Source organism: Nyctereutes procyonoides, unplaced genomic scaffold, assembly GCF_905146905.1.
Source record: "Nyctereutes procyonoides isolate TBG_1078 unplaced genomic scaffold, NYPRO_anot_genome, whole genome shotgun sequence".
Classification (NCBI taxonomy): Eukaryota; Metazoa; Chordata; class Mammalia; order Carnivora; family Canidae; genus Nyctereutes; species Nyctereutes procyonoides.
Genome location: NW_026575126.1, coordinates 69,235,938 through 69,263,639, shown reverse-complemented (window position 1 = coordinate 69,263,639; position 27,702 = coordinate 69,235,938). Strand labels below are relative to the sequence as shown.

Here is a 27,702-nt window from a genome sequence, read left to right as displayed (position 1 = left end):
AGAGCCTGACAAAAAGGAGGTCCCAGTCTTTGCTCCCTTTGTCCTCAAATTCTCACCTTTCTTGTCCTGGGAACCGCCACCAGAAAGCCTGATGCTTCCATCCCAGCTTTACTTTAGCAGGCAAGAGTGTACACCTTATCCACTCAGCCTTCCTCTGAGAGTACAAAAAGTTTAAAGCAAACACTGGAATTCTCAGGCTTTTGCTTGTACTAAAGTTTGTTTTGTTACACTGTCTGTAGCTGTAGTACTATCTATGCACTCTGCAAAGGCAGGATACACTAGGAGTTCCCTCCTGTATGTAAATACTTGTAAAGTGTCCTATTCTCCCTTTCCATGTCAAACAGAATTTACACAGGAGAAAGACAATGGCAGTGGGGTGGCTGCATACTAACACAGCTGGGTAGTTTTTATTGTCTCTGACAATGGTTACAGATCACAGACTCAGGAAGACCCACTGCTTGGGCCCAACAAGAGACAATACTCTTCTTCTCCATTCAGAGTCCTCTGGGCTGTAAGGTAACAGGGATTTTCTTATGTGGCTCTGGTAGGAGGTCCATGACTGTATTCAGTACAAGAAGAGCCAATATCTGAGCCTACCTATGTGGGGGTGGGTGGATAAGGTGCCCACCCTCATTTCGATTACTTGGGGGTAACCCTGAAGACACGGATGTGGATGGCCGAGTTGTTGCGGATGCGGGTCAGTGGCTCTCGTGTGTCAGTCTCTGGTTCCAGCTCATCAACGAGCTCCACAGTGGAGGTATTGGCAGCCACCTGCAAGGACCCGAAGCTGCCCGCTTGAAGCTGTAGGGCAATGTTGATGGCACGGTTGATGGCCAGGCCCAAGCCATGAATGTAGATCTCACTGCATGAGTTCTGACCCCGAGCCCCTCCGTCCAGAAGCTTCTGGCAGCGGGCCAGCTGAGCCTTAAAGTCAGTCTTCATGTTGACATAAATGTCATTGGGCCTTCGGGGCAGGCGGTGGGGAAGCCGCTTCCGAAGGGTATACTCCACCGGGTCCAGCTCAGCCTCGACCGCCCCGCGGGGCTCTCGGTTTTCAGCCATGCCGTTTGCCCTGACGCGGGGAAGGGAGATCAGAGAGAGGTGACCAGCCACGTCGCTGCCTTTCCTACCCCATTTCCAGGACAAAAGGTGCAGACACGAGGGGGCGCACTCAACTCGCCTCTTCCCTTCCAGCCTCAGTCCCCTCCCACTCAACCCAATCTCCCGAACCTCCCTCACCCCGGTTCCTATTCATTCAGGACACCGCCCCCAATCCCGGGCCCCTCCACCGCCCCTCTTCCCGAGCACGCGGCCCGGTCCCGGCCGAGCTACTCAAGAGCTGTTCCCACCCGCCCGGACTGACCGCGCAGCCCGGGACGCTCAGGTCCCAGAAAGAGAAGGAAAGCGGCCGCGCTACAGGATCGCGAGATCGCGGGCGCCCTGACGGCTCCAAGCTCCTGAAAGCGCTGCGCACTGCGCACGCGCGTCCGTCCCCCGCGATCTACGAATCGCCTTCCCGGCCTCTGTTCTCCCCGCCCCTCTGGGCGCGCGCGCGACCGCGGGAATGTGTTTAAGTAACGCGAGAGCGCTGGAAGACCTCCTTTACCACGTGTACGCCACGCAGGCGGGGCGCGGAGGCAGGAGGCATACACTAAGTCAAAACTGGGGAGGGCCAGCCTCTCTAGGCCAGTCCAAGCTACTGGCTCACGGGAGGGGTCCTGAAAGGGAGGAAGGAAGAGAGACTATTGTAGGGGCGTGGAGGACTTGGGGTAGGGGCTTACAAAGATGGCGGGGAGGGCTGAGCGTTCAAGAGAAGGTGAAGGGACCTGAAGGCAAGTGTGGACTCCCGCGTCCATCGCAATTCCTCTGGTCAGAGGAGGCGTGGCAGAGCCGATCTCCCGCCCTGGGCCCCCGCTGCCCAGAGATGGAGTGGGGAATTGAGCGGTGGGGCCGCGCCCTCGGCAAAAGACGCCGCCTTGGGACTCCCCTGTAGGTCACAGGGACCCGCCCTCTCCCCATCTCTTGCAAGGGCTAACCGCCAGGTCGGCTCTTGGGGACCCATACTTTAAGCCGTAGGCCCAGTCTTCAGGGTTCCCTCAGAGCACGCTGATCCACCCTCACGCTTCAGCCTCTACCTACCAGGGAGTTCATCGGCCTCTGCCCCTCTCCTCGCCAGCGAGGATGTGCGCCCCCTGGCGGGCAGGATGGGGCGGTGCCTGGGGGGTTCGTGGCTCCTCGGCCAATAAGGAGGGGTTTCTTGTGACCAGCTTGGTGCAGCTTTTGGAGACTTCCCTTCAAAAATGAGTTAGACCTGCATTGGGAACCTAGGACTACTCTACTTGAGTTTCCCCAACAGTCAGATGGGGATGATAATTCCTGTTTTGCAACTGTGAAACCCAATATAATTTTGTAAACTGTAAGCCTACACATGTGAATTGGCATTGTTATGACCCTGTTTGACTGGAGGTTGGAGGGGGGATCAGGTTCCTGAGAACTTCTCTACCAGCACCATTTAAATCCTGTTGTTCTTTTAGTTTCAGATTATTTCATTAATACCAAGTTTGGGGGTTTATGTGGGGGTGAGGAGGAAAGGCTGGCTACAACCCTATTTTGCCTCAAAAGTGACATTTAAGTTGAGTTGATGGGTAAACAGTTTTTCAGAGAACCAGTGAGTATTCTGGGGACACTGAACGATAGTTTTTAAATTTGTTTTTCTTTACAGTGTTTATTTGACAGAATGAGAGAGCACAAGCAGGAGGAGCGGCAGGGAGAGGGAGAAGGCCCTGGCAGAGTGGGGAGCAGGAAGTGGGGCAATCCCAGGATCCTGAGAGCATGACCTGAGCCAAAGGTAGACTTTTTTTTTTAAGATTTTTATTTATTTATTCATGAGAGACACAGAGAGGTAAAGAGGCAGAGACATAGGCAGAGGGAGAAGCAGGCTCCATGCAGGAAGCCCGATGTGGGACTCGATCCTGGGACTCCAGGATCATGCTCTGGGCCAAAGGCAGGCATTAAACCGCTGAGCCACCCAGACTCTTAACTGGCTGAGCCAACCAGGTGCCCCTGAAAGTTTTAATAGAAACATAATCTAAGCTTCCACCTCAAGGAACTAGAAAATGAAGAACCAAATAAAGTCAAAGGGAAGAGAAGTGAGGGAATAATAAAGAACAAAAATCAATAAAACCGAACACAAAAACAATAGAGAAACTCAATATAGAAGCTGGTTGTTTGAAAAGATCAGTAAAGTTGGTATGTATCTAACAAGACTGCAAAGCAAGAACAAGAGAAGGAAAACGTGCAGTGTCTGGCTGGCTCAGTCAGTAGAGTATGCAGCTCTTAATTATGGGGGTTGTAAGTTCAAGCCCCACGTTGGGTGTAGAGATTACTTAAAAATAAAATCTTAAAAAAAAGGAAGACTCGGGGCACCTAGCTGGCTCAGTGGTTGAGCCGTATACTCTATCCTCTGATCCGGAGTCTGCCTTTGGCTCAGGTAGCAATCCCGGAGTCTAGGATCATCCCTCATCGGGCTCCCCATAGGGAGCCTGCTTCTCCCTCTATATTTCTGCCTCTCTCTGTGTCTCTCATGAACAAATAAATAAAATCTTAAAAAAAAAAAGACTCAAATTATGATTACCAGAACCAAAAGTGGGGATAGCACTAAAGATCCTCCTATGCAAAGGATACTTAGAGAATAATACAGGCATGGCTTGGAGATTTTGTGGGTTGAGTTCCAGATGACTGCAATAAAGTGAATATTACAATAAAGTGAGTCAGAGATGCCTGAGTGGTTGAGTGTCTGCCTTTGGCTCAAGTCATGATCCTGGAGTCTGAGGATCGAGTCCCACATCAGGCTTCCTGCATGAAGCCTGCTTCTCCCTCTGCCTATGTCTCTGCCTCTCTGTATCTCTCATGAATAAATAAATAAAATCTTAAAAACAACAACAAACAATAGGGGCATCCCAGGTGGCTCAGTGGTTTAGCGGCGCGTTCAGTCCAGGGTGTGATCCTGGGGTCCCGGAATTGAGTCCCATGTCAGGCATCCTGTGTGGAGCCTGTTTCTCCCTCTGCCTGTGTCTGGGCCTCTCTCTCTCTCTCTCTGTCTCTCATGAATAAAAACATAAAATCTTTAAAAAACAAACAATAAAGTGAGTCAAATATTTCTGGTTTCTCTGTATATATAAAATTTATGTTTACACCACACTGTAGTCTTTTAAGTTTGCAATGGCATTATATCTAAAGAAAGTATATATCTTAATCTAAAAATACTTAATTGCTGAAAAATGCTAACCATCGTCTGAGCTTTCAGTGAGTTGTACTCACTGAACACCATAACAAATACAAGAAGTTTGAAATTTCAAGAGAATTAACCAAAATGACACACAGACACAGAAGTAAGCAAATGCTGTTGGAAAAGTGGTGTTAACAGACAGGGTTGCGGGATCCCTGGGTGGCGCAGCGTTTTGGCGCCTGCCTTTGGCCCGGGGCGCGATCCTGGAGACCCAGGATCGAATCCCACGTCGGGCTCCTGGTGCATGGAGCCTGCTTCTCCCTCTGCCTGTGTCTCTGCCTCTCTCTCTCTCTCTGTGACTATCATAAATTAATAAAAATTAAAAAAAAAAACAGGGTTGCCACAAACCTCCAATTTGTGAAAAATGCAGTATCTTTAAAGTGCAATAAAAATATGCCTGTACAAATTCTATATACACAAATTTAGTAACCTAGATGAAATGGACCGATTTCCTAGATAACCACAATCTACAAAACTTACCTGAGATGAAATAGATCATCTGAATAGTCCTGTAACTATTAAAGTAATTACAGTCCTAGTTTTTAAAAATCTTTAGAAAAATATCTAGGTTCACATGATTTCACTGGTGAATTATAAGAAAAAACAAAAAACAAAACTCCACACAAATTCTACACAATCTCTTCTCTATAGAAGAGGAAGGAACAGAAAAAAAAAAAAAAAGAAGAAGAGGAAGGAACATTTCCTAAATGATTTTATAAGACCAAAGCCAGACAAAGGTTATATAAAAGAAAACTACAGACCAATATTTCTCATGAACAAAGATGCAAAAATCCTCTATAAGAATCTTGGAAACTGAATCCAGCAGTATTTAAAAAGAATTATGAACAATGACCAAGTAGAGTTTATTCCAAAGATCCAGGCTAGGATGCCTGGGTGGCTCAGCAGTTGAGCATCTGCCTTTGGCTCAGGGCATGATCCTGCGGTCCTGGGTTCGAATTCCACATGGGGCTCCCTGCATGGGACCTGCCCTTCCCTCTGCCTATGTCTCTGCCTCTCTCTGTGTCTCTCATGAATAAATAAAATTTAAAAAACCAAAAAAGATTCGGACTGGTTCAATATATGAAAAACACTTTCATTTATCATATGAACAAGCTAAGCAAGACAATGTATATGATACCAATCAATACAGAAAAAAAAATATTCAACATTTAGTATCCATTTATGAGAAAGACTTTCAGCAAAGAGTAGAAGGAACTTCCTCAACCTGTTAAAGAGCATCTTTAACAGAAACCCTACAGCTACAATCATACTTAATGCTGTAAGACTAGAAACCTTTTTCTTAAAATCAGGTAATAAGGCAAGGATGTCATCTATCACCACTCCAATTGGTAAAGTTCTAGCCAATACAATAAGGCAAAGAAAAGACTGGAAAGGAAGAAATAAAAACAGTCTCTATTTGCTGATGGCATGACTGTATACATAAAAAGTTTTGAGGAATCTACAAAGAACTCATATAATTAATAAATGAATTTAGCAGGTTTAGCAAGATACAGGATTAACATACAAAAATCAACCATGTATAGATACTGACAACAATTCGAAACTGAAATTTAAAATACAATGCCATTTATAATGGGGGGGAATGGGGGGGGAGGAGGGTAGGAGGGAGAAGTATTAAGTCTAAGTCTGACAAAACATGTATAGAATCTATACGTTGAAAACTACAAAATCCGGGGATTCCTGGGTGGCTCAGTGGTTTAGCGCCTGCCTTCAGCCCAGGGTGTGATCCTGGAGTCCCGGGATCGAGTCCCTGCATGGAGCCTGCTTCTCCCTCTGCCTGTGTCTCTGCCTCTCTCTGTGTCTCTCATGGATAAATAAATAATATTTAAAAAAAAAACCTACAAAATCCTGGGGCACCTGGGTGGCTCAGTGGTTGAGCATCTGCCTTTGGCTCAGGTCATGATCCCGGGTTCCTGGGATCAGTCTTGCATCAGGCTTCCCGCAGGGAGCCTGCTTCTCCCTCTGCCTAGGTCTCTGCCTCTCTCTGTGTCCCTCAGGAATAAATAAATAAAATCCTAAACAAAACAAAACAAAAAAACCTACAAAATCCTGATGAAGAACTCAAATCTAAATTAAAGAAGAGAGGTCCATGTATTGAAGACTGAACATAGTAAAGATACCAATTGTCTCCGAACTGAACTCTGGGTTTAAGGCAATTCCTATGAAAATCCCAGCAAGAATTTCTGTAGGTGTAGACAACTTTATTGTAAAGTTGATATGGAAGGGCAAGGGAAATTTTTTTTTTTTTAGGGCAAGGGAAATTTTGAAAAAGTTGGAACTGTGCTACCTGACTTTAAGACTTACTACTACGGGATCCCTGGGTGGCGCAGCGGTTTAGCGCCTGCCTTTGGCCCAGGGCGCGATCCTGGGGACCCGGGATCGAATCCCACGTCGGGCTCCCGGTGTATGGAGCCTGCTTCTCCCTCTGCCTGTGTCTCTGCCTCTCTTTCTCTCACTGTGTGCCTATCATAAATAAATAAAACAAAAAAAATTAAAAAAAAAAGACTTACTACTACATAGACACAATATCCAGACAGTGTGGTATCTGCCAAAGGATAAACACACAAATCAATAAGATGGAATAGAGAACCCAAAATAGATTTGCACAAATACAGCCAGACAAAGGTACAAAAGCAGTTGAAAGAGGGAAAGAGTAAGTCTTTTCAGCAAGTGGTTCTGAGACTACTGGATAAATACAAGAATCGAACTTTAGCCCTATACAAAAACTTAACACAAAATGGATGGTAGATCTAAATAAAAATGTAGAATCATAAAACTTTTAGATGAAAATTTAGGAAAAAAATCTTCATGAACATGAACATAGGGTCAGGGGAAGAATTCTTAGACACAACTCCAAAAGCACAAACTATTAAAGAAAAAATTTGAGGGGCACCTGGGTGGCTCAGTCATTGAGTGTCTGCCTTTGGCTCACTGTCAGGCTCAGGTCCTGATCTTGGGTCCTGGGATGAGTCCTGCATTGGGCTCCCCGCAGGGAGCCAGCTTCTCCCTCTGCCTATGTCTCTGCTTCTCTCTGTCTCTTATGAATAAATAGACATTAAAAAATAGATAAAATCTTTTTTAAAAAAAGAAAAAAATGATATTTTATCAATTATATCTCATAATGTGGCAAAAAAGGGGAAATAAAAAACTTTCACTCTGCAAAAGAGTACATTCATATAATGAAAAGGGAAGCCATAGACTGGGAAAAAAATATTTGCAAATTACTTACCAGACAAAAGACTTGTATCCAGAATAGAACTCTCTAAACTCAAGAGTTAAAAAAAATAACCTGATTAGAAAATGGGCAAAAGTCTTGAACAAAGACTTTGGCAAAGAGAGTATAAGGACGGCATATGAGATATTCAATGTTGTTATTAAGGAAACCCAAATTAAAACTATGGTCAGGTACCATTACACGCCTATTAGAATGTCTGCAAGAAAAAGTCTTCACACTACCAAGTATTGATGAGAATGCAGGGAAACTGATGTATCACACACTACTTGTGGGAATGTTAAATGGTCTAGCCACTCTGGAAAATAGTTTGGCAATTTCTTCTAAAATTAACCACACACGGCAGCCCCAGTGGTTCAGCGGTTTAGCGCTGCCTTCAGCCCAGGGTGTGATCCTGGAGACCGGGGATTGAGTCCCACATCAGGCTCCCTGTGTGGAGCCTGTTTCTCCCTCTGCCTGTGTCTCCGCCTCTCTCTCTCTGTGTGTGTCTCTCTCATGAGTAAATAAATAAAATCTTTAAAAAAAATTAAATTAAATTAAGCACACATACAGTCAGCCTATGACCCAGCAAGAGCACTCAAAGGTATTTTAAAACCCATTCACAGGGATCCCTGGGTGGCGCAGTGGTTTGGCGCCTGCCTTTGGCCCAGGATGCCATCCTGACGACCCGGGATCGAATCCCACGTCGGGCTCCCGGTGCATGGAGCCTGCTTCTCCCTCTACCTGTGTCTCTGCCTCTCTCTCTCTCTCTCACTGTGTGCGTATCATAAATAAAAATAAAGAAAAATTAAAAAAAATATTAAAAAAAAATAAAATAAAATAAAACCCATTCACAAATGTCTACAGCAGTTTTGGTTTTTGTTGTTGTTGTTTTCCTACAGCAGTTTTATTTGTACTAGCTCCAAAGTGGAAACACCCCAGGTGTCTTTCAGTGGGTGAACAGTTAAACATAATGGCACATCCATATTACGGAAAAGTTCTCAGCAATAAAAGGCGGATCAAGAAGACTTGGTAGGCTGTTGGAATACTAGTTACATCACAGAATATCATGCTAAACAGCTCACAGTTTTGTGTGGAAGGCAAATGAGATGAGCAAAATAGTGACCTGTGCTAAATGGGGAGCATGTACAGGATTTGGTGGAGTCCCATGGAGGAATAGCCAATATGACCTTGGGAGATCTAAGGTTTTCCAAAGGAAGCAGTGGCTAACCTGAGCTAGGAATGTTTAGCAGTAGGGCTCATACACTGTGCAGTCCCTCCTGTTACAACAGAGAGGTTTGGAAGGCCCAAGCCCTGTGAGTGCAGGAAGAAAGGAGGAACCTGCAAAAGACTCAGGAGTAGCTGGTGAGGTAAGAGGAAAACCCAGTGAGTATGGTGTCCTGGAAACTAGGTGAAGAAAGCATTTCCTGGAGGAGGGAGTGACCAGCTGTGTCATATGCAGCTGATAGGTCACATAAGATAGTGGATCACTGGATTCAGGAACGTGCTGGTCACTGATAACCCGACAAGCTGTACATTTGGTAGACGGGAAAACTGAGCTGGTGGCAGAAAGTAATTCTGAATGCAATAAATTCATTTTGAGGCCCATTTTGTGTGATAATTAAGAATAAACAGTTTATGAACTGTCTCTCCAGGGATGCCTGGGTGGCTCAGTTGGTTAAGCTGTCTGCTTTTGGCTCAGGTCATGATACTGGGGTCCTGGGATCCAGCCTCAGGGCTCCCTGTTGAGTGAGGAGTCTGCTTCTCCCTCTTCCTCTCCCTCTGCCCCTCCTCCCCCCTCTCGTGTTCTCTGTCTCAAATAAATATTTAAAAATTTTTTGATTATTTTTAATTATTATTTTTTTAATTATTATTTTTAATTATTTTTTTTTTAAGATTTTACTTATTTATACATGAGAGAGAAGCAGGCTCCCTGAGGGGAGCCTGATGTGGGACTAGATCCCAGGACCCCAGATTCATGATCTGAGCCAAAGGCAGACAACTCAACCATTGAGCCACCCAGGTGTTCCTAAAAAAAAAAATGTTAAACTATTTAAAAAAAACCAAAAACGAACTATCACTCTATTACTCAAGAAGTGTGTCTTTTCATGAGATCTGAAGAATGTTTTCTAAATGTTGACATCCAAATAATGTAGAACGGTTCGTGATTTAGGTGAGTGAAGCCAGGCACTGTAACAAACTGATTTGACAATAAGATGGTACTTATCTTTTTGCATTTTGTTTTAGGCAAACACTAGAGAGGAATCTGCCATTAGGAAAAAAAGGCAGTGCTTGGCTGTTTAGACTTCAGACCTCCCTTTCATTTTGATTAATCACCTAACCAAACCTTTCTCTTCAGTTCAAAAACCCGCCAATTTATTTTTATTTTTTAAAAGATATTATTTATTTATTGATGAGAGACAAAGAAGGAGAGTCAGACTTAGGCAGAGGGAGAAGCAGGCTTCCTGCAGGGAACCTGATGTGGGACTGTATCTCACGACCCTGGGATCATGACCTAAGTCAAAGGCAGACAACCACTGAGCCACCCAGGTGCCCAAAAGTCCACCTTTTTTTTTTTTGAAGATTTTATTTATTTATTCATAAGAGACACAGAGAGGAAGAGACATAGGCAGAAGTTAGAAGCAGGCTCCCTGCAGAGAGCCTGATGGGGACTTGATCCCAGGACCCCAGGATCATGACCTGAGCCAAAGGCAGACGCTCAACCACTGAGCCATCCAACCCCAAAATGCCCAACAATTTAAAACACAGACCAAGACATTTAACAGCATAGCACCGGAATAAACAAAAATATTTTAGGTCTGAGTCTTTTTTTCATAATTCTTTTTCATTCCATATGGGAGATGCACGGTTCTGATTTCAATATTCTTTCTCAAAGAGGTACACTTCACAGATTCAAATTCCACAGTGTCTTCAGCAACAGGAGCAGCAGCAACATTTTCCCCAGCTCTACAGTTGGAGGAGATTACTGGGCCAGGGTCACAAGCTGAAACACAAGGAACCCTTGGTGATCGCTCCAACCCTGTACCCTGGAGTCCAGCATGTGCTCCTTGCCAGACAGCATCTAGTGGGTGCTACTCTCAGATCAAACACATTTTCATGTTGGCATTCAGAGCCCTCAGCTGAAGTTTCGCTTCCCTTCTCACCCAAGTAGGAATCCAGGTGCTCTTTTCCCATTAGCCAGGAATGTGACTATTGTATAGCTGACTCCCACTCTTCCTAAACCTACCCAAGTGCCTTCCTTCCAGCTTAGCACAGGGCCCCACGATTCCCTCCCTACACATGGCATTCCACAGACATTTCCCCCTCTCCTTCTCCTATACCAAAAATGTGCGATCTCATATTTGCTAAATTAACAATCGAGACATGCTAAAACCTTACTCATTCAGAGATTTGGCTTCTGGGAACTTCCATCACCCAGGACACAATCTAGAAAAGTAAAAAAAAAAAAAAAAAAAAGCAACAACAGTTTGTAACAAAAAAACTGTCATAAGCTTATAAGCTTTAGGTGAAGAATCCTCACCCAAGCCTGGATTCTGTCGATACATTTTTATACAGTGTTCAAAACTGAATATCCTCTCTCCTGTAAAACCAGAAGCGCGCCGCCGCCCCCCCCCCCCCCCCCCCCCCCCCCCCCCCGTCAGCTAACATTTGTGGAGTACTTGCCCTGTGCCAAACAGTGTGTTAAATGCTTTACCAGACAATCCAGAGACGGAACAGATTATTTCCAAGGCCACAGGCAGTAATGAATGAAATCTGCACGGGAGCCCTTGCTTTAAACAATTGCTATTTTCCAGCCTCGCAGCAAGCGGGGGAGACTAACAGCACTAAGAAATCCTGACTGCATGAAAGTGAAGGGAACTGGAAAAAAAAAAACAGATAACTAAAACTGCTAGGACAGAGAAGCCTGGGGAACACTGGTGCGGGAACAAAGGGCCTTCTGGTAGCTCCTGAGGTCTGCGCTCCATTCTGGCACGACACAAGACACTCAAGTCCTAAGTCCCACTTTACCTTTCTCCGTCCTGAGGATTACACTGTGTTTGCTAACAGCTGTTGTCGGAAGCCGGAAAGTACAGTATACATTCAGAATAATCAGCCCCCCAACCCTGCCAAAAAGGTGAAAATACACAGGGGATAAAAAACCAAACCAAACAAAAAACCTTTCACCCTAAAAAGTTCAGGGACTTGGAAAAATCTTTCTTGAAAACCCCTTTTTTAAACAAAGGAGGTGTCAATCTACTTCTCATATTTGCATAATAATTTCTCTCTTCACCGTCTTTCACATTCACCTATTTTAATTCTTCCAGCACTCCGGGAATGGAGTGGGGTGGAGGTCGGGGGTGGGGCGGAGAACAGCGTAACACCTGACCTAAAAGTGCAACTGAGGCCGCATCAAATGCTTTGCCCCCGGGGTCTAGAAGCTAGTAGTCAGTGGCGGAGCCAGATGGAAACTCTGGGTCTCATCAGCCAGTGCTGCTTCGGACACTTTCCAAATCATTAGTTCCTCACTTATTTTCTATATCCTAGGACTTCTAATTAACACACCTCTGGATCGTAATCCAGGTGGGCTTCCTGGAGGAAACCGACTGGAGAGGCGAGCCCTGCGATGCCACCTGCGGCGGCCTCCGTCGCGACGGTCGCGCGTCACGTGCCGGGAGCAGCCGGGGGGCAGCCGAGGAGTGCCCCGGGGACCCCACCCCCCACCCCGGCCCGCTGCAGGCCCTGCGTCACGTGACGAGCCAGGCCTCGGGTCACGTGCCGGGGGGTAATTTCGGGGGCGGCGGGCGCCCGGGCTCCCCACTGGGCAGGCGGGGCGGGCGCTAGGCCGTGCGGGTCGCCGGGGACCGGGGCTACGGAGGGAGCGGCGGCGGCGGCTGCAGAGGCGGCCGCGGCGGCGGAGGGGGCGGCCCCGCGTCCGCGTCACGTGGTGCGAGGCGGGCAGCCATCTTGCTACAAACACAAACAGAGAGGAGCGGCCGCCGCGGGAGCGCCAGCGCCCCCTCCCCCGCCGCCGCCGCCGTCGTCGTCGCCGCCGCCGCCGCCGCCGCCCCCTGGCCCGTCGCGCGCCGCCAACGCCCCGGGACCGGAGCCTCGCGCCGCCCGCCCGCCGCGGTAAGCGCTCGGCGGCCCCGCGGACCCCAGCCCGCCGCCGGGCCGGGGCAGGCCCGCCCCCGACGCTGAGGCGGCCGCGCGGAGCCTGCGAGAGTCAGAGCGAGCGCGCGGGCCGCCAGCACGGACCCTCCCGCCTCTCTGCCCAGGCCGCTGCCGCCGTCGCCGCCCGGTGCGTCAGCCCTCCCGCCGGCCCCTCCTCGGCGCGGCCCCGAGGGAGGACGGCTCCCTCCTGGGGGCGGCCGCCCTCGCCCCTCGCCTCGCGCACCTGGCGCCCCCTCCCTGAAGGGCACGCCGTCCTCCCGGGCGGCCCGCCTCCTTCCCACCCCCGCGCTCCTAACGGTCGTCCTCTGGCACCTCGGCAGCCCTGCCCGGCCCCTTCCCGTCCACCCGCATCCTCCGCCAGGCCTGCCCGGCCCCCGGCCCCCCGGCCCCCCGACCCTAGTGCCCGGCGCTCCCCGGAGACTCCCCCCAACGAGCCTCCGGGCTTTGACCAGAATTAGCTGGGCCCTGCGGGTCTTAAAGTCCAGGCGTTCCATGACTTTGGCCAACGTGGAAGCTTTTCTTAACCGAAGCACCTCCGCTGGGTCTTCACCTAAATTTCCTTTCAGCGGGCGACATTAATGCTTGGTCATTGGGGTCTCCTTCCTCCCTGTTGCTCGTCCGTTTCTAACAGCTTAGTCTCCTGGCTACGGTCCCTCACACTTTGCCTTCTTTTCTTCCCCCCAAGTTAACTTGAAAGAGACCCTCTTTCTTACCCAGTCGTTAGAATTCCTAGTAAGCTTCCCGGTCTGGTCTTTCATTGGGCCCCAGCCCTGGGAGATGCTAAGTCAGTTGTCCGCCAGATCTTTCCTCCACGCACCCGTGTCTGTCTGTCTGTCTGTCTGTCTCTCTCTCTCTCGTTTCTTCTTGCTGCTTACCCCAAACTCAGCCTGCACGCCACTTCACTGTCCCTTGGAGCTGACATGCCAGTGGCACCTTGGCTCCCCACCCATGGTCTCTGCATGTGAAGCCCCTTGGATACCAACAGGCTGATCCCCTTTGCCATTCATGATGGGGAGTTTGCTCTCAGGATCCTTCATCTGTAGTCTTCCCGGTGAAGTGCCAGGCCACCCACCCCTCACCCAGCTCCAGTTTTATTTCCTAGTTGTAGATCTGTGTAATTGGGAAGGGATGAGACAGATGTGGACTTTGCATTGCTGCCGTGGCCTGGGGAGCAGGGACCTAAACGGTCCCATATGGTGATTACAGTCAAGTGAGTTCTGTTTCTAGATTTCTGGCCTGGCTTTTTGTAGCCAGTGGACAAATTAGTGTTGTGGTTTGAGGAATTCAAGGACCCCAGTTTGCCCTTGTTTGTGGTTGGGTTAGAGATAGAAAAAGCTGCCCCACTTGAGAACAGAGAAAGGGAGAAGAGGTTGCTACGTGAAGGATTTTAAAAATTCTAAGGAGAAATTTTAAAGGGCTTAAAACTTACCAAGTACTTAGGGTGGCTCTTGTTGCTTGTGCATCCCTTCTCCAGTCTCTAATAAGTGTGTCAGGAACATGGGGTCCCCTGTGGGGGCAGCTGCATCCTCCCTTGTTTTCCCTGGCTGGGTCCCAAGACTGGGCAAGTGGGCAGAAGGGATCAAATGAGGTAAAGTGTGAAAGCACTTTGAGAACTGAACCAGTAAACATGCCAAGGACATTATCACGATGGCTCAGAGAGGCAGGGGGAACATGGTCTTGCATCCCTTCCTGAGCCTCAGAATTATCCTACCATGCATGGAGGATCTTTCCATCCAGAGAAAGGGCGGAGTCACCTCCCAACAGGCTTGGGGCTGGGTGGTTGCTGGTTGCTCAGATGTTGGGGAATTTGGGACTCCACTTCTGTTAATAGTGGTACCTTTCTGTGCCAAGGCATATTGCTCTGGAATAGGGCTAATTTTAGGGGTGATGGAATGAGGAAATAATGTTAGCTTAGTGTGTACTAGGATTGCGTATTCTTTGGATATTTTTCTTCTGAGAGTTCTGAACCCCAGAGAACAGGCTTCGCTCCTGTTCCTGCTAGCCTGTTGTGAGCATCCTGGACAGTGTGTGTCCTCTCCCCTCAACTCCAGCAGGGGGCAGCCTTTTAGTAGCAATAATTCCAGTGCCAGGGGAGGGAGGGTATGTTAAGGCCTGAGAAAGAAGACCGGGCAGACAGGGGCCTAGGGAGACTGTTAGGAGATGAGGCAAACAGATGCTGAAGGTAGGGCCATGGGGTGGCAGATAAGCTGGAGGAATAAGCCTGTGAGGAGAGCCTTAAGATTAAGAAGCCAGGAAAGAGTGCTGTCCGCAGTCCTGTCTGCTCTGCTCCCTGTCCTGGTTCTTTGCTACTGGAAAGGGACCCAAACTTTGAGAGTTTGTGATACAGAAACTTAGCAGAATTTTTTGAATCTCTTCTTAAGGATCTCCCTCCTGGCAAGAGTTCAGATTTCTCTCATGGGACAGTACAATTAGAAAACAATTTCCTTGCTTGCTCACCGGAGGCTAGACTGAATTGGAATAAACTTGGTTTCTTTTGTCTTCGTTCTTCCCCATAAACAGAATAGGCTTTATCAGCACCCATGTTACGAAGGAAGGGTCCTCAACCATGGCAGTGTTGATTCCTTGTTGTGGGTGGGGGGGCGGTGGGAGGCTGCCTTTCGTGTTGTAGAGTGTGTAGCAGCGTCTCTGCTCTCTGTTAGACACCAGTAGTGCCCTTCAGTCATGCCAACCAAAACCATCTGCAGATATTGCCACATGTCTCTTGGGGAGCACAGCCCCCCCCCTTTAATTGAGAACCATTAACTTGGAGGAAACATGGAGAAGACTCACGGGTGTGGAGGGTGGGCACCATGGGGCAGTGTGTGTTGTGTTGGGTGGCACTTCCTGCGGTGTAGGGAATGGCCAGTGGCCACCAGCTGCTGGGACCAGGTCCTCCTGTGACTTTTTTCCAGCTGCTTCTCTGCTTCCTCTCCCCTGACTACCTTTCCCTTACTTCTGCAGTTGCTCTGCTTCTCACACTGGGAGCCACTCCTCAGTTTGCTCCTTACAACCAGGACACAGAGGTGAAAGCCAGGAGCAGAGAGCATCAAGGAGAGCCACCTTTGCCACTCCCTGGAAGGGAGGGAGGGTGAGTGGTCTTCTGCCTTCCACACCCAGAGGGCTCTTCTTCCCCCATCTTCCCCCCTCAAGATGGGGCTTCTGGAATGAACTTCAGGAAGCTTAGAACAGTCTTTCCTGAGGTTGGTAAGAAGGAATATGAAGTGTTTTCGTTGGAGTGAGGAAGACTTAGGTATACAGTAGCTATTTCTAAATTTCTTTCTCCTAGACTTTTTTTTTTTTTTAAGATTTTTATTTATTTATTCATGAGACACACAGAGAGGCAGAGACATAAGTAGAGAGAGAAGTGGGCTCCCTACGGGGAGCCCAATGTGGAACTCCATCCCGGAACCGGGGAATCACAACCTGAGCCCAAGGCAGACACTCAACCACTGAGCTACCCAGGAGCCCCCTTTTTTCAAATGGTAGTAATGTACCATTTATCCATTTCTGAGAGTCTAATTTTGCGAGGTTAAGGATGTTCATATTGTACAACCTTAACCCCATCCATCTCCAGAACTTTTAGATTTGCCCCATTTGAGCTGAAGCTCAGTACCCATTGAGTACTCTCCTCTCCCCCCAGCCCTAGCACCCATTGTTCTACTCTCTATGTTTCTAAAATTGACTCTTCTAGGACTTTCAGGTAAGAGGAATCCTACTGTATTTCTTCCTTTGTGACCGGATTGTTTCATTTCACATACCATCTTCAAGTTGATTCACTGGCCATATTAAGTAGGGGTTGTAGTGTGGGAAGAACGAACCTACTCTGTTGTTCTGGGAGACGTGTTTGAATCCAGTGAAAGGGAGAGCTTTTCGATAGATGTATCTCCTGATGGCCATGTGTGCCATGACATGTTCCATCACCAGAAATGTCCAGTTGGGGCTGTTGTAGGAGAGATGCTCATGCCAGGGGTGGTCCACCCCGCTTTAAATGATCTCCAAAGCTGCATTTCCTGGTAGGATGCTGGTATCCTGGAACTGGGTCCCATCTTTGTCATAGCATTTTATTTCATTTTCCCATGTGCAGCTGTAGTGAGAACTACTCTCCCGTGGCCCTTCTGGTGGAAACTCCTCCTCCTTTCTTGCCAGAGCTGTGGAGTCTTGGACTTGATGGAAACTGTGGAGGTACTCGGGTCCAGCTTCCCCACCAGCCAGTGAGGGAAGCCCCTGTGCAGCTCCCTGAAACCTTGCCCATCTGTCCTCGCTTGGAACCGCCAGGGATGAGCTGCCTCCAGAGAGTCTCCTCTGCTGTTCCTTAGAGGGACAGGTCACTGCCACTGCCACTGCTTCTATCAACCTCATTTCTACTATATGGTGAGGGGAGCTCTTCCCTACTTTATGTGCTGTTGGGTGGCACTTCCTGCGGTGTAGGGAATGGCCAGTGGCATAATAACGTTCCTTTCTTGATTTTTAGTAGTCTTTCTGATCCATGGAAAGGGTCTGGGTGTTGATTATTGTTGGGTAAACCAGCCCCAGGGTGCACTGACTAGACTTAACCTGCTTGCAGCCTTCCGTGTGCCCTCTCTTTTTGCCTGGAATAGGGCCTCCCCACCGCCACTCTCCTTCTGACTCCTCCACCCCCAAATTGAATCCCTGGATTCTAGCCACCAAACAGGCAGCCCTGAGTTTTTTCAGGAGGGAAATAATTTTCCTCCAAGATTTTGTTTGTAATTCTTTTCATACCTGATGTTTTCTGTCTTTAGAATATCTGTGGCTTCAGTCAGTTTTTTGTTTGCTTGTCTTATTTGTGTTTTACCTTTGTCTTGAGCATTCCCACATACCTCAGCCAGCCCTTTACCAAATGCTGCACCACACTGGGAGGCACTGAGGTCTGGAGAGGTCCTTGGCATTCTCTGCCACACTGCCAGTGCCTCACTCAGCTCGGCTGAGGGAATTAAACTACTCTTGAGGCCTACTGTAGAGGACAGAGATGAGGAGGAGCTGGGGTTGTGGTTCCCCTGCCTGGATAACTAGAAGCTTCCAGCAGCTATGAATCTCCCTGTTATGCAGGCCATAGGAGGGCCAGAAGTAGGAAAGCCCATCTGGCCCATTGGTTTAACCCCAGCTTTGTTTCTGTGCCTCTTGGTAAGGATCTTTCCCCGAAGTGAAGCTCCCTTCTCAGGCACCACTGCAGTCAGATCATCATCCTGCTGCTTGGGGACCTTGGTTCCCAGCACAGGCCCCTTCCTGAAGAGAGCCCAGTTCCATCCCTACCTGCTTCCTGGGGCAAGGCTGCCAAGTGAGTCTAGGGTGGAGGGAGGTACCCCCTGCTGAAGCTGGAAGGGGCTCTAGCTGCCGTTTCCTCTCCTCCCCCAGATCTTCCTCATTGTGACAGTTCGCTTAACTCATGGTGTGAGTCGCACGTGGCTTGGCTTAGGTGAGTTCTTTTAGAGTTCGTTAGGTGGGAATCTATACTTTAATCTCTTGTGGTTCTCCGGGTGTGCTGTCTCCAAGGCCTAGTGTTCCTGCTTCTCCACAGGTTTTTGGAGAGTGAACACCAGGTCCCCCCTCCTCCCTTCAGCCCCACTGACCTCGAGGACACACCCAGCTCCATAATGGCAGCAGAGACCCTCAATTTTGGGCCTGAGTGGTGAGTTAGACATGCTGTGGATGGCTTGGAGAAGCCAAAAAGAATAGAATTGCTCAGACTCCAGTCTCTTTTCTTTCTTTCCCTGTGTCCCTTTTGTAGGTTGAGGGCCCTTTCCAGTGGTGGCAGTGTGGCCTCCCCACCCCCATCCCCTGCCATGCCCAAATACAAGCTGGCTGACTATCGCTATGGGCGAGAAGAGATGTTGGCTCTCTACGTCAAGGAGGACAAGGTAGGGGTAGGCAGGTGTAGGGTATGTGACCCGGTTGCCTGTTGGGTCTCAGCCACTGGAGAGGGTCCAGGAGCATGAGATCTTGGCTCTCCTGCCCCAACTGACAGGTGCCTGATGAGCTGCAGGACAAGGAGTTTGCTGCGGTGCTACAGGAGGAGCCACTGCAGCCTCTGGCTCTGGAGCCTCTGACTGAGGAGGAGCAGGTGGGGCTGGGCCGGGGCAGTGCAGGGTGGGGCGCTGGGTCTTCACCTGGGAGAGAGGGGCTGAACCTGGGAAGACAGGTGGTGGAGGTTGTGGTTCTAGGCAGGGGTGTGAGGAGGGGTGGGTGCCTGGGTCCTCACTCCCACCCCTGGCTCCCTCCTCAGAGAAACTTCTCCCTGTCAGTGAACAGTGTGGCTGTGCTGAGGCTGATGGGGAAAGGGGCTGGCCCCCCCTAGGTGGCACCTCCCGTGGCAGGGGCAGCACTCGGAGCCGAGGTAGAGAGGGTGATGGTGTGTTATAGGGGTGGGCCGGGGGGCGAGGCTATGGTTTTGAGGGTGCAAAGAGATGGTTAGGCAGGTTTCCCATGTGTATCTTGTCCTTTCTCTAGGCCGAGGCCGTGGTGATAGTTGCTTTTACCAAAGAAGCATTGAAGAAGGCGATGGGGCCTTTGGCCGAAACCCTCGGGAGATTCAGCGTAGCCAGAGTTGGGATGACAGGTGCTGGCAGCATAGTGGCAGAGCAGAGAAGTCTTGTGGCTTAGTCCTTGGAGGGGGGCTCGGGTCTTTGTCATTAGAGGTCAATAGGAGACCCACCAGATGAGCTCTGGTCACAGATCTTCCTCTTTGCCCTGTGACTCCCTGTGGCCCTCTCCTTTTTTTTTCTGAATCTCTCGGTATTTACTCTGTGACCTTCATTTCTACATGCCCCCCTGGGCTCCCTCCCAAGCCTGACTTTTCCCTAAAACCTCCCCCTTACCCCTCTTCTCAGGGCAGAATGGACAAGGTGTTCAGAGATGCCACAGGTTGGGGGAGGGAATCTGTTCTCCTTTGAAATACCTTTTCCTTCTGCAGAGGCGAGAGAAGGTTCGAGAAGTCAGCCAGGAGGGACGGAGGTACGGAGTGTAGCAATGACCAGGTCCTGAGGGTCATTGGGGTGAGGCGGCGGGGGGAAGGGGGACTAAATGGGTGATGCTGCTAGGGGGGTGTTTTCCTGAGGGAGGTGTTGGTGGGGACAGGAGGGCCCAGAGCTGGTCTCTTCTACTGCAAGGTCTATAGTAAGAGTCTTCCAGGGACTGTGGCTGCTGTTCTTCTCACTCTATCTTCCCCCATCCTCAAGCACGATCCGGGTTTGAGGAGGGAGGGGCTGGCCCAAGGAAGGAACATGCCCGCTCAGATAGCGAGAACTGGCGTTCTCTCCGAGAGGAGCAAGAAGAAGAGGAGGAGGGCAGTTGGAGACTTGGGGCAGGACCCCGGCGAGATGGCGACCGCTGGCGCTCAGCCAGCCCCGGTGAGGTTGGGGCCGGATGGGTGTTGTGGAGGGCAGTGGGTGGCAGGAACTTCCTGTGAGGGTGGGTGCCCATGGCTGGGTAGAGAAAACAGCTTTCTGGAGTGGAGTGGGTGGGAGGGCAGGCCTGGAAATGCCATGGTTCCCCAAGTGGGCGGAAGTCCTGATGGGCAGCAGAAGGGTCAAGGCTGGCTTGACTGGGACACTGACTTCCCTTCTCTGACTTTTCCTGCCCAGATGGCGGCCCCCGCTCTGCTGGTTGGCGGGAACATGGGGACCGGCGTCGCAAGTTTGAATTTGATTTGCGAGGGGATCGAGGAGGGTGTGGTGAAGAGGAAGGGCGGGGTGGGGGAGGCAGCTCTCACCTCCGGAGGTGCCGAGGGCCTGACGGCTTTGAGGAAGACAAGGATGGGCTCCCAGAGTGGTGCCTGGATGATGAGGATGAAGAGATGGGCACTTTCGATGCCTCTGGGGCCTTCTTGCCTCTCAAGGTATGGGAGGAAGGGGGGAGGCAGCAGGTCTACACTAGAGGGTGGTGGGACCTATCCTGCAGGGGCCACCTCTTGTTCATACCCGTTCATCCTCTGCCCTTTGTCCCCACTGTGTCCCTTAACCTCGTGCAGAAAGGTCCCAAGGAGCCTATTCCTGAGGAGCAGGAGCTCGACTTCCAGGGCCTGGAGGAAGAAGAGGAAGAGCCTTCTGAAGGGCTAGATGAGGGGGCGCCTGAAGCAGGTGAGCCTGTAGGATGGGGCGGGGAGGAAGGAGAGTGCCTTGAGCCAGGCCAGGCAGGCAGAGGGGCCCTCACCAGGTTATGCACCCGTTTTTAGGAGAAGGTGATTTAGGAGAAGAGCAGGTGTTGCCAGGTGTGGGGAGGAATGCAGCAGGGCTGTGTCTGAGAAGGCAGTGTGTCAGTTCAAACTAAGGCATGATCAAGATGATCTGTGCAAACCAAGAATGCAGTGTTAAGTCTCTGGTATTGTGTTTATGCTGTGGGCAGGGACGATGTGTCCAGTGTTGTGAGGTGGGGTTTGTGGTGCTGATTTTTTGGAGTTGACCAAAGTTACCTGGGTGCATTCAGTGCCCAGAGGCCTAGGTTCTGGCCACAAGTGTGGGATTTCTGCCACTTAATTTTTAAGGCCTTTCAGGTTTTGAATTCTGATAATTAACCATTTCTTTCAGGAGGGAAGGAACTGACCCCACTGCCCTCTCAGGAGGAGAAGTCCAGCTCCCCATCCCCACTGCCCACCTTGGGCCCACTCTGGGGAGCTAATGGGGAAGGTGATGACCCTGCAGACAAGGACCTGCCGGCCACTGAAGGTAGTTGGGGGGAGGAGAGGTGGGCATGGGGGGGTGCTCCCCTTTCTTGCAGGAGGGAGGTACCCAAGGAATCTTGGAGGCAGGGTAGAACTACAGCCTACTTTTCTGGAATGAGGGTGGACAGGGGAGTGTCTCATTCTCTTCTCTGCCCCCCCCCCCCCCCATTTCACTTCTTTTCTTTGCTTCTAGATGATATGAGGGGAGTGTCTCTGAGTCCTGGTGTGGGCTCACCCTCTGGCCCACCTGGAGATCTGGAGGACGATGAAGGCCTGAAGCACCTGCAGCAGGTGTGAGGGACCTCAGAAGGCTCTAGGGATCCAGCCCTTTGGAGAATAGAAAGTCATTGTTCATCTGTCCCTGCCCAGTTCCTTGCTTTCCCCGTCTGTTCTTCTGCATTGTGACCTGATCTCCTGACCACACTCCGACCTTAGCCCCAGCCCATCCTGATACTGCCTTGATTGTGCAATTAAGCCTTCCCTCTCTGGTCTCTCAGGAGGCAGAGAAGCTGGTGGCCTCGCTGCAGGACAGCTCCCTGGAGGAGGAGCAGTTCACGGCCGCCATGCAGGCCCAGGGCCTGCGCCACTCAGCAGCTGCCACTGCCCTCCCCCTTAGCCACGGTGCAGCCCGGAAGTGGTTCTACAAGGACCCTCAGGGCGAGATCCAAGGTACCTGTGGGGAGTGGGGACCGTGCAGGAGGGGCTACTGGAGGCGAGGGGACAACACCATTCTCATCCAGGGCTTCTCTGGCACAGCTTTTAACTGAGGTCCCCCTTTTCTTCGTCCAGGTCCCTTCACAACACAGGAGATGGCAGAGTGGTTCCAGGCAGGCTATTTCTCTATGGCACTGCTTGTGAAGCGGGGCTGTGATGAGGGCTTCCAGCCACTGGGTGAGGTGATCAAGATGTGGGGTCGTGTGCCCTTTGCTCCAGGACCCTCACCCCCGCCACTGTTGGTAAGCACATCTGCCTTGGTGAGGAGTGGGGAGGGGAAATGGGAGCTGAATGGGTGGATCGTAGCGGCAGGTGCAGAGTGAGACAAGGTCAGAGCCACAGGAGTGCTCTGGCTCTCCCTCAGGGCAACATGGACCAGGAGCGGCTGAAGAAGCAGCAGGAGATGGCTGCGGCGGCCTTGTACCAGCAGCTGCAGCACCAGCAGTTTCTGCAGCTGGTTGGCAGGTATGGGGGTGCCTGGAAGGCCTTGGTGGTCAGGCTAGGCCCAGGCTACGTGGCCTCCGCCCCAATACCTGTCTCTGCTCCTGCAGCCGGCAGCTCCCACAGTGCGCGCTCCGGGAGAAGGCAGCTCTGGGGGACCTGAGCCCGCCACAGCAACAGCAGCTCACTGCGTTCCTGCAGCAGCTCCAAGCTCTCAAACCTCCCAGGTCCGGGCCCGGTCTCTGGGCAGCAGGGTGGGGATGCTGGACCCAAGAGAAACTCAGAGTTCTGAGAATTACTGCTTTGCTCAGCAGAGGTGGGGACCAGAACCTGCTCCCGACCATGAACCGGTCCTTGTCGGTGCCGGATTCAGGTCCCCTCTGGGACATACATACCTCAGCCTCATCACAGTCAGGTGTGTGGCCCACCTGCTCCCTGCCCCCGTGTTCTGAACCCCGATGACCCTGCCCACCAGCACCCCCCAAGGCCCCGGGTGAGTGGGGGGCTTTGTGTCTGTGGCTGCTCCAGCCCAGCATACCCTAAGCTTCCTCCTGCAGCTGCCTTTGCTTTCTGCAGGCGGTGAGGCCAGTCTTTGGGACATACCAATTAACTCTTCGACTCAGGGTCCAATTCTAGAACAACTCCAGCTGCAACACAAAGTGAGTAGGCTTCCTGGGGCTGGGCTTCTTGGGCAGTGAGGGCTGGGCTGAGGCAGGAAAGGCCAGGTGCCCCCAGGTCTGCCGTCTGAGCACATTGACTATGCCAGTTCCAAGAGCGCAGAGAAGTGGAGCTCAGGGCGAAGCGGGAAGAGGAGGAGCGCAAGCGGCGGGAGGAGAAGCGGCGGCAGCAACAGCAGCAGCAGGAGGAGCAGAAGCGGCGGCAAGAGGAGGAGGAGCTATTCCGGCGCAAGCAGGTGTGTGCCTGGCTGCGTCTCCCCTCACCCACCAGGCCTGGGCCCCAGGGTGAGGCCATGGGCCCTCACAGCATCACTCCGGTTCAGGTGCGGCAGCAGGAGCTCTTGCTGAAGCTGCTGCAGCAGCAGCAGGCAGCTGCTGTCCAGGTGCCGCCGGCGCCCAGCTCCCCGCCCCCATTGTGGGCCGGCCTGGCCAAGCAGGGGCTCTCCATGAAGACGCTGCTGGAGCTGCAGTTGGAGGGCGAGCGGCAGCTGCACAAGCAGCCCTCACCCCGGGAGCCATCGCGGGCCCAGGCCCCCAACCACCGTGTGGTGAGCAGGCTGGCCCTTCCCCCACTGACTGGCGTTTTTGAGCTCAAGAATCCCTTCTAGTCAGTTCCAAGGATGACCCGGGGTGGGAGGAGTCGCTGAGCCCCGACTTTCCAGCTTGAGCGCTGGTCCATATCTGATTCTGAAGTGTTGCTTTTCTGGGTGGCCCTCATCTCACCCCACTTGGCTGCCTCCACAAGCCCCCCGACTTAACTGTTTTGAACATGTGTGTCTGTATTTGGGCCACTCTGATTTTTGCCATCTATAGCAGCTTGGGGGCCTGGGCTCGGCCCCCCTGAACCAGTGGGTATCTGAGGCCGGGCCGCTGTGGGGCGGGCCCGACAAGAGTGGGGGCGGCAGCAGCGGCCCGGGGCTCTGGGAGGACACCCTCAAGAGTGGCGGGAGCCTGGCCCGCAGCCTGGGCCTAAAGAACAGCCGGAGCAGCCCCTCTCTCAGGTGGGTGCCAGGCCCTGCAGGCTCCGTCCGGGCTCGGGCAGGGGTGGAAGGTTGTGACAGGCCTCAGCTGATCTCTTGCCTCTGATTGACCCCTGGCCCACTCAGTGACTCGTACAGCCACCTGTCAGGTCGGCCTGTGCGCAAAAAGACAGAGGAGGAAGAGAAGCTGCTGAAGCTGCTGCAGGGCATCCCCAGGCCCCAGGATGGCTTCACCCAGTGGTGTGAGCAGATGCTGCACACGCTGAGCACCACAGGCAGCCTGGATGGTATGGGCCACATACCCTGGAAGGCCGGGCGGGGCTGGGGCTTCCAGACCTGCATCAGGTGGGCCCTGACCAACACCTGCCCTGCCCTTTAGTGCCCATGGCTGTAGCGATCCTCAAGGAGGTAGAATCCCCCTACGACGTCCACGATTATATCCGTTCTTGCTTGGGGGACACGCTGGAAGCCAAAGAATTTGCCAAACAGTTCCTGGAACGGAGGGCCAAACAGAAAGCCAGCCAGCAACGGCAGCAGCAGCAGGTGAGGCTTCTGCCCGCTTGGCCCTCTGGTGGGTGGGGTGAGGCTGCTGGTACCCTGCTGACCCAGCCTCCCTCTCTGAGCCTCACAGGAGGCGTGGCTGAGCAGTGGCTCCCTACAGACAGCCTTTCAGACCAACCACAGCACCAAACTCGGCCCTGGGGAGGGCAGCAAGGCCAAGAGGCGGGCGCTGATGCTGCACTCAGATCCTAGCATCTTGGGTGAGTTTGGGGGTGTGGCCATGCAGGAGGCTTCTTACTCAGCAGGGGCCAGGAGCCTAGGGAGAGCTCAAACCCAGCTTCTCCCCGGCTTCAGGGTACTCCCTGCACGGACCTTCTGGTGAGATCGAGAGCGTGGATGACTACTGACCAGCCCATCCCACCAGCCTCTGGGCTGTAGGCCAGGGGCGGCAACAGCGGCTTGGACCCTTGGGTCCCCAGCCTGCAGGCTCCCCACCAGGAGCATAGGAGGAAGCAGGGGCAGGGTCCCCAGCACTTGTTACAAACCACACGATGCACCTTAACTCACCCACCACGAGGCACTTTACAGATTGGGGGGGAAGGGTTTTTTTTTTTTTCCTTTGTTTTGTTTTTTTTCTTTAAAAAAAAAAAAAAAACATTTTAAACTACCCTGAAAAAAATGTTAGGAGAGACAGAATTGTTAAAAGCTAGACTCTATAAACACCCCTTTCCCCTCTAGGGACAGTGAGGGTGACAATGGAAGGTCCACAGGTTTTTTGGGGATTTTTTGGTTTTTTGGGGGGGGTTTGGTTTTGTTTTTTTTAAGAAAAAAGAAAAAGAAAAAAAAAAGGTTAGGAGATTGAAAGAAAAAACACACTGTTATTTTGGGGCAGTGGGGACATAGGCCCCATGGACCTGTCCTGCCTGGCCCCCGAGGCTGCACTTACCCTCCCTGCCCCGCAAGGTGGGCCTTCGGGGTAACTGGAAGCTGGGGTGCCAGCAGTTTGCACAGCGAGGCCCCCTCAGCCCCGCCAGCCGGACCCGCTGTGAACGGCTCCCTTTGTTGCTGTGACTGTGGCAGAGGTGTCCGAGGTAGGGGCCAAAGTAGCCCCTTGGCTTTGCTGCTTTGGGGGAAAGTTGCACAAATGGGCCAGGCTGCCTCAGTTCTCTAGGCTGCCATCCTGTGCTGGCTGATGGGGTAGAGGGGAAAGGGCCTGCCGGTGCCAACCTCATCTGGCTGTCAGGGTGGTAGAACTTTCGCTCTGGCCCTGGTGAGGGGCTTCCCCCACTGCTGCCATTTGGGGGGACGGCCTGGGTGTGAAGTTGAAAGCCTCAGCTCCCTGCCTTGCCACATGAATGTATTCTTTGGGCCACAAGCCCCTGCTGCGCCTTCTGCCTCAACCCTGCGCGAGGTGGGAGTGGAGCAGTTCCTCCAGGACCTGGAGAGAGAGGCACCACTTCATGACTGTTTTCTCCTGTGAAAGGGGCAAGAGGAGGGCCTAGGAGGCCAAGGGAGTGGGCAGCATGGGGCTTCAGGTTGCAGTGTGGGGGCTGTTAGAAGGGAGTTCCCTGCCTGCAGCCAGCTGTGTGGGATGTGGACCACCCAGCTCTGCTCTGATCCCTCCATTGACCAAATGGGAGAGAAGCAAGTGGCCTCTCCCCTTTCTGCTCCCCTGATGCATTTTTAATGTTGGGTAAGGTGTGGGGGGGTCAAGAATAGAAGTGTCGTCTCTCCTGGGTCAGGGGTAGGCTGCCTTCTGTTGCTCACCAACTTCTTATTCCCAATCACTTACCTGGGTTTGTCTCCATTTGTGTTTTCTTTTTTGTTTTGTTGTTTTTTAAGCAGTTTGTTGTATCTTTTGGTTTCTCATCTAACTTCTCCCATCGACCTCATTGCTCAGAGCGCAGTATTAGGGCAGGATTCTGCCACTGCCTCCCCTCCATGAATGTATTTATCCTTCCTGCCCTGGGGAAATGGGGAGTGGCCCGTTTTCTTTCCCATCCAACCCCAGAGAGACCACATTTTTTTTGTTTGTTTTTTCGTTTTGCACCAAAGTGGCAACTGGGTCAGTGTTGGGGGATAAAGCTGGCCTCGGGGGTGGAGGACACCCTCCACCTGCTTCTCCCTGGTTTCAACAGTGTTAGTGTCCGTGAAAAGACAATATTCTCTCTAAAGCAATAAGGGGGTGATGGGCCAGGGGGAAATGTCTTGCTGCTGCTGGCCCCCCAGCTCCCCCCTTCCTCATGCCAGTATTTGGCGGCAGTAGAGGTGTGGGGGGGATACTGTTGTGACTGAATGTAACCGCCCCCACCCCCACCCCTGCCGCAGCCAATGCAGGGGAGGGGGGGTGACACTCTTCCCTGTCTCTTCCTTCCCTTTCCCCCCCAGCTAAAGAGACTTTGAATTTAGGGGGCCCTTGAGCCTGGAGAGGCCTTAACCCTGTGAGGAAGTGTAGGGGGAGCCCTCTCCCACCCCCATCCCCTTCTGAGAGTGGTCAATGTTTACAAGCCCCTGAGCCCCCGGGGCCCAGGGACTCCACCCCCATTGCTGTCCTTTCCCACCCGTCTTCCTGGGCCCCAGCTGCTCTCCCACCCTTCCTGGGCTGGGGTGGGTGTAGGGGCTGTTCTGTACTCCTTGTCTGCCTTGGACCCACAATCTCCCCTACTCCCACCCTATGTGACTCCCCTCTCTTCTACCTGCCCCTGTAAATATTCACCTTCCCTCAATAAAACTTGGTGTGTGTTCTCCCCTTCTGCTTCTGTGTCTTTTCTTGGGGAAAAGGGTCTTTGGGGCTAAGCGTGAGTAACTTAAAGAGCTGTGGCCAGGGACAACTATGGGCATCCAGGGTCAGAGTGCTGTGTGTGTTTGAGAACATCTATGGCCCTGCTGCGCAGGTCCTCCTGCCTCACTAGTTGAGAAGGTGTGGGGATTCCTCTCTGGCCCCCATATACCACCACGACCCTGCCCCAACAAACGCACAGTTAGGCTCTGGGAACAGAGATTGGAGTGAGAAAGACACAAGG

General features: G+C 51.8%; 2 protein-coding genes and 1 long non-coding RNA gene across 3 annotated transcripts; 1 reads left to right on the top strand and 2 right to left on the bottom strand.

Annotated features, from left to right (window-relative positions):
- Positions 1-372: 372 nt before the first annotated feature.
- Positions 373-1,483, bottom strand: POP7 (POP7 homolog, ribonuclease P/MRP subunit). Its single transcript, XM_055340738.1, has 2 exons — positions 1,364-1,483; positions 373-1,072 (listed from the first exon to the last, which is right to left on the bottom strand). Exon 2 carries the CDS (start codon positions 1,060-1,062, stop codon positions 640-642), a length of 423 nt encoding a protein of 140 aa, XP_055196713.1. The 5' UTR covers positions 1,063-1,072; positions 1,364-1,483; the 3' UTR covers positions 373-639.
- An 8,616-nt stretch (positions 1,484-10,099) lies between these two features.
- Positions 10,100-12,204, bottom strand: LOC129520105 (uncharacterized). Its single transcript, XR_008666475.1, has 3 exons — positions 12,084-12,204; positions 10,920-10,967; positions 10,100-10,524 (listed from the first exon to the last, which is right to left on the bottom strand). It is a non-coding gene; the product is annotated as an uncharacterized LOC129520105 (long non-coding RNA).
- A 332-nt stretch (positions 12,205-12,536) lies between these two features.
- GIGYF1 (GRB10 interacting GYF protein 1) lies at positions 12,537-27,426 on the top strand. Its single transcript, XM_055340566.1, is given in 30 exon segments — positions 12,537-12,650; positions 15,654-15,780; positions 16,777-17,063; positions 17,840-17,988; positions 18,066-18,126; positions 18,229-18,339; positions 18,439-18,568; positions 18,676-18,771; positions 18,934-19,000; positions 19,003-19,044; positions 19,158-19,266; positions 19,621-19,661; positions 19,886-20,056; positions 20,291-20,544; positions 20,677-20,785; positions 21,233-21,370; positions 21,560-21,657; positions 21,864-22,035; positions 22,156-22,322; positions 22,445-22,545; positions 22,632-22,748; positions 22,836-22,936; positions 23,098-23,180; positions 23,288-23,434; positions 23,522-23,746; positions 24,012-24,199; positions 24,305-24,465; positions 24,558-24,721; positions 24,810-24,939; positions 25,034-27,426. Coding segments are annotated over 25 exon segments (3,099 nt in total). The 5' UTR covers positions 12,537-12,650; positions 15,654-15,780; positions 16,777-17,063; positions 17,840-17,988; positions 18,066-18,126; positions 18,229-18,304; the 3' UTR covers positions 25,087-27,426.
- The last annotated feature ends 276 nt before the right edge of the window (positions 27,427-27,702 follow it).

What these genes read in the sequence shown, in the direction of transcription:
- POP7 (XM_055340738.1), bottom strand. Translation starts at nt 1,062, where the DNA reads ATGGCTGAAAACCGAGAGCCCCGCGGGGCGGTCGAGGCTGAGCTGGAC.